Source organism: Nicotiana tomentosiformis, chromosome 1 (assembly GCF_000390325.3).
Source record: "Nicotiana tomentosiformis chromosome 1, ASM39032v3, whole genome shotgun sequence".
NCBI lineage: Eukaryota > Viridiplantae > Streptophyta > Magnoliopsida > Solanales > Solanaceae > Nicotiana > Nicotiana tomentosiformis.
The window spans coordinates 70,223,185-70,228,836 of record NC_090812.1 but is presented as its reverse complement, the minus strand read 5'-3'; the positions used below and the strand labels follow the sequence as shown (position 1 = coordinate 70,228,836).

General features: G+C 39.1%; 1 protein-coding gene across 1 annotated transcript; it reads left to right on the top strand.

Moving 5' to 3' along the window:
- Positions 1 to 1,829: 1,829 nt before the first annotated feature.
- Positions 1,830 to 3,682, top strand: LOC104116450 (scopoletin glucosyltransferase-like). The gene has a single exon (XM_009627309.4). The coding sequence runs from the start codon at positions 2,024 to 2,026 to the stop codon at positions 3,479 to 3,481; it is 1,458 nt and encodes a 485-aa protein (XP_009625604.1). The 5' UTR covers positions 1,830 to 2,023; the 3' UTR covers positions 3,482 to 3,682.
- The last annotated feature ends 1,970 nt before the right edge of the window (positions 3,683 to 5,652 follow it).

Sequence of the window (5,652 nt, the reverse complement as noted above, 5' to 3'; positions counted from 1 at the left end):
ACCATTACATTCAGATTGAAAAGGCCCTCGGTGAGGTAACCTTTTCCTACAAATATTTCATTCTTACTAATGACAATCTTGTTGGACACAAAAACGCACTTAAAACCGTGCTTAACAAGAAGTCCAGTAAAGACTAAATTCTTTCTCATTTCAGGAACATGAAGGACATTGTTCAAAGTCATGACCTTGCCAGAAGTCATTTTCAGAAATATCTTCCCATATCCTTCAACTTTTGCTGTTGAAGCATTTCCCATATAAATTGTCTCTCCGGGTCCAGCAGGAGCATAAGTAGCAAAAGCTTCTCTAACTGCACAAACATGGCGAGTGGCTCCTGAATCAAACCACCACAGTTTAGGATTTCCCACCAAGTTACATTCAGAAAGCATGGCACACAAGTTATCAACATCATCATGGTTTACTACCATGTTTGCTTGACCCCTTTTCTTGTCTTTCTTCGGAGCACGACACTCCGTAAATTTGTGTCCGGTTTTTCCACAGTTGTAGCAGTTTCCACTGAACCGCTTCTTGCTTGGGTTGTATTTCGGACCAGAAGCCTTCTTCCTCTTTTTGTTATCTTCAACAATATTTGCTCCCATTATTGTTGAATTTCCACGGCCTCTCCTTTCAGCAGCTTTATTGTCCTCTTCGATTCTCAACCGAACAATGAGATCTTCAAGGGACATTTCCTTTCGTTTGTGTTTCAAATAATTTTTGAAGTCCTTCCACAACGGAGGCAACTTCTCAATCATTGCTGCTACTTGGAATGCTTCGTTGATGACAAGACCTTCAGCAAGTAGATCATGAATAATCACTTGCAATTCCTGGACTTGGGTAATAACAGACTTGCTATCTACCATTTTGTAGTCCAAAAATTTTGCGGCAACGAATTTCTTCATCCCGGCATCTTCAGTTTTATATTTCTTTTCAAGCGCATTCCACAATTCTTTTGACGTCTCCACGCTACTGTATACATTATACAGATTATTATCCAGTCCGCTAAGAATATAATTCTTGCATAAAAAATCAGAATGCTTCCACGCTTCAATCACGAGAAAGCGTTCATTCTCTGGAGTTTTATCTGGCAGATCAGGAACATCTTCCTTGATGAACTTCTGTAGACATAAAGTAGTTAAGTAGAAGAACATCTTCTGCTGCTAGCGCTTGAAATCAATCCCAGAAAATTTTTCGGGTTTTTCTGCCGGTGCCAACGCCGGTGTTCGGCTTGTCGATGCGTTGGCAGTCACCATCGAAACAACTTGATTTTCGCTTTCAGTCGTCTTTTTTTTTCTAAAAAAAAAAATGACACAAACAAACGTTTAATACACGTTTTCAAACTGGAGTAAAAAATCACGTAGATTTTAATCTCCAACAAAACGCCACGAAGGCTTTACTCTCCAAAACGAGAGTACACAAAACCATAAAGGTTTTAGTTTGCAGAATAATAAGAATAACACAAATACAGAAATAAATATTAAATTCCTTAAGATTGTTAGTCCCGCCAATATTGCTGTCAATACACGGATTGAAAAATATCCGTTACAAATGCGAATAATCTTACGTTAATATTTACTATCCGTAGCCGTAGTCGAAGCCGTAGCCGAGCGAGCGACGACGACGGTGCAAGGCTTGCTTTCTTCTTAACTCTTTAAGAGCTACAAGAAGAGCAATTATATATATACCCACCAAAAATCTCTTCCTCTTCCAATATGGGACAATGTCTCATTGTCAAGAGGGGGAAACTTAAAATTTTACTCAAAATTTCATTTTCCCTCCATTTCCCATTCACCCTCATTTTAAGACTATTTCATCTTAAAAACAAAACCTCAAGGTTTTCTGCATGAGATACATTAAGCTAAAATCAGAATAAACTTTTCTTAAATCTTGAAGCTTTACAAATCCTCGTTTGCCTATAAAAACAGGATGAGCAAAGGCTAGAAATACAACAACTCCTATTTACTTTCAACTGCTGTTTTTTCTTTCTCATCAGCTAATAAAACATTATTTCCCCTTAATCTTAGCTACCATGGATAAAAGAACTGATCAACTTCATATATACTTTTTGCCAATGATGGCTCCAGGCCATATGATACCACTAGTAGACATGGCCAGGCAATTTACTCGGCGTGGTGTGAAGGCAACCCTTGTCACGACTCCTCTCAACGCACCTAAATTCTCCAAAACAATCCAAAGAGACAGAGAGTTGGGCAATGATATTAGCATCCGAACAATCGAGTTCCCTTGCAAAGAAGCTGGATTGCCAGATGGCTGTGAAAACTTAGCTTCTACTACTAGTACAGAAATGACCCTGAAATTCATCAAAGCCCTCTACTTGTTTCAACAACCAGTTGAACAGTTCCTAGAAGAAGATCATCCAGATTGTCTAATAGCAGGCACTCTCTTCCCTTGGACTGTTGACGTTGCAGCCAAGCTGGGAATTCCAAGACTAGTTTTCAGTGGCACCGGTTTACTTCCTCTTTGTGCTTATCACAGTTTGATGGAACACAAACCTCACTTGAAGGTCGAATCGGACACAGAAGAGTTCATCATCCCTGGCCTTCCTCACACAATAAAGATGTCAAGACAACAGCTTTCTGACCATATAAAGGATGAAACAGAAAACCCAATGACTGAAATAATTAAAGATGTTATGAGAGCAGAAATGACTAGTTATGGAGCTATTGTAAACAGCTTTTATGAGCTGGAACCAAATTATGTAAAACATTACAGGGAAGTGGTAGGGAGAAAAGCATGGCACATTGGTCCAGTTTCACTCTGCAATAAAGACAATGAAGATAAAGCTCAAAGAGGACAAGAAATCTGCTTTTCTGAGGATCAGTGTTTAGATTGGCTCAATTCCAAGAAACCAAAATCGGTCATATACATCTGTTTCGGCAGCATGTCGATCTTTTCATCGGCTCAGTTGCTTGAGATAGCAATGGCTCTTGAAGCTTCAGACCAGCAATTTATTTGGGTGGTGAAGCAAAATACAACAAATGAAGAGCAGAATGAGTGGATGCCAGAAGGATTTGAGGAAAAGCTGAAGGGACGAGGTCTGATAATAAAAGGATGGGCACCGCAGGTGCTAATCCTTGATCATGAAGCCATTGGAGGTTTTGTCACTCACTGCGGATGGAACTCGTCGCTCGAAGGAGTAACTGCTGGAGTTCCAATGGTTACGTGGCCACTGTCAGCAGAGCAATTTTTTAATGAAAAACTGCTCGTAGAGATTTTAAAGATAGGAGTTCCAGTAGGTGCTCAGGCCTGGTCTCAAAGAACAGACAGCAGAGTCCCAATAAACAGGGAAAACATACAGAGAGCAGTGACCAAACTCATGGTTGGTCCGGAAGCTGAGGAGATGCGAAGCCGTGCAGCTGCCTTAGGAAAATTGGCTAAAATGGCCGTAGAGAAAGGTGGATCCTCTGACAACAGCTTGGTGTCTTTACTAGAAGAATTGAGGAAGAGGCAAAGCAACTCCAACTGATGGGAATTTGTCTATATGTGATAAAACTAGACTGCTAATAAAAATGAGTAGGTGTATCTACCAGACATCTTTGTAGTTGTGTAAACACAGTTCAAGAGAATTCAACATTATGGGCAGGAAGGAAGACGCAAGAAGAAAAGGAAAATATGGATATGATAAATTCTTCAGCATCAAATGAAATCTTTTAAAGAATCAGTTTCATCTCATTTACAGCAATTCCAGATTCTTCTTGTTTACTGTCTCCCATTTTGACACAAATATTATTTAGTAGCTGACGACACAAATCAAGATTATTTCCTTTCTGGTGTGGAAGATCAGACTAAGCTGCAACCACAGAGCATACTCAGACAGAACCTTGACTCAGTTACCAAGATAGATCTTTTCTGATGTGGAAGATCAGACTATGCTGCAACCACAGAGCATACTTAGACAGTACCTTGGCTCTGATACCAATTGTTGCGGAAGCCAAATGTATATAGTGTGAATGAGTCACAACTACTATACCAAAAATTATGACAACCACTAAATAATAAACAAGACAATAAGACAACAATAAAAGAACACCAGAATTTACGAGGTTCGGCCAATTTTGCCTACTTCCTCGGACACAATCAATATTTTATTCCACTCCAAAATTACAAGTGAAATAATACTAAAGAGAGAAGATACAAATGCCTTAAGAAGATAAAAGGCAAATGAGAGGTGTATTTAAATCCTAAACATTAGGCCTCCTTTTATAGGGTGAAATTCTCATTCAAAATTGTCATCCACCGATGTGGTACTTTTGCCAATTTCAACAAATCTCCACCTTGGCAAAATTCCACATCTTCAATTTTCTCTCAATAACAAATTTTGGTTGTGTCTTCATCTTCAATCTTTAGTGTTCAACAATGTTGATCAAATCCAAACAATGTTGAAACTTGACCGCAGTCACCACTTTTGTCAGCATATCAGCAGGGTTCTCCGTAGTATGAATTTTCTTCACCGTGACTCCACCTTCTTCTATGATTTCTCGTACGAAATGATACCGAACATCAATGTGCTTCGTCCTTGCATGATAAACTTGGTTCTTCGCTAATTGAATAGCACTTTGACTATCACAAAAAATTATAATATTTTTTTGTTCAATACCGAGCTCCTTTAGCAACCCCTGAAGCCAAATTGCCTCCTTCACAGCCTCTGTAATAGCCATGTACTCTGCCTCTGTTGTAGACAAAGCAACTGTTGACTGCAAAGTAAACTTCCAACTAACTGGTGCCTTTGCAAAAGTAAACACATAACCAGTAGTTGACCTTCGTTTGTCCATATCACCCGCAAAATCTGAGTCAGAATATCCAACTACAGACCGATTGCCTTTCTGCTCAAAAACTAACCCAACATCTACAGTATAATGAATATACCGTAGAATCCATTTCACAGCTTGCCAATGCTCCTTTCCTGGATTATGCATATATCTGCTAATAACTCCAACGGCTTGTGAAATGTCAGGTCTCGTATAAACCATTACATACATCAAGCTACCAACAGCATTTGCGTATGGTATCCTTGACACATACTCCTGTTCAGTTTCATCCTTTGGCGACATAGTAGTACTTAGCTTAAAATGGGGAGCAAGTGGCGTACTAATTGGCTTAGTCTTCTTATCTATGCCAAAACGCTGTAGTACTCTCTTCAAATATTCTTTCTGAGATAAACAGAGTTTCTTTGAACGTCTATCTCTTATTATCTCCATGCCAAGAATTTTCTTTGCCTCACCCAGATCCTTCATCTCGAACTCCTCCTTCAGTTGAATCTTCAACTTATCAATTTCTTCCGAATTCTTGGAAGTTATCAACATATCATCAACATATAGGAGAAGATATACAAAGGAACCATCATTAAGTTTGCGCAAATACACACAATGATCGTATTTGCTTCTCTTGTACCCTTGCCGCAACATAAACTTGTCAAATCGCTTGTACCATTGTCTAGAAGATTGTTTCAATCCGTACAACGATTTTTCAAGTTTGCATACCATATTTTCTTTTCCAGCAACTTTGAATCCTTCTGGCTGATTCATGTAGATTTCCTCCTCCAAGTTTCCATGTAAAAATGCAGTTTTTACATCCATCTGAACTAGTTCCAAATCCAACTGTGCTACCAAAGCCAACATAATTCTAATGGAGGAATGT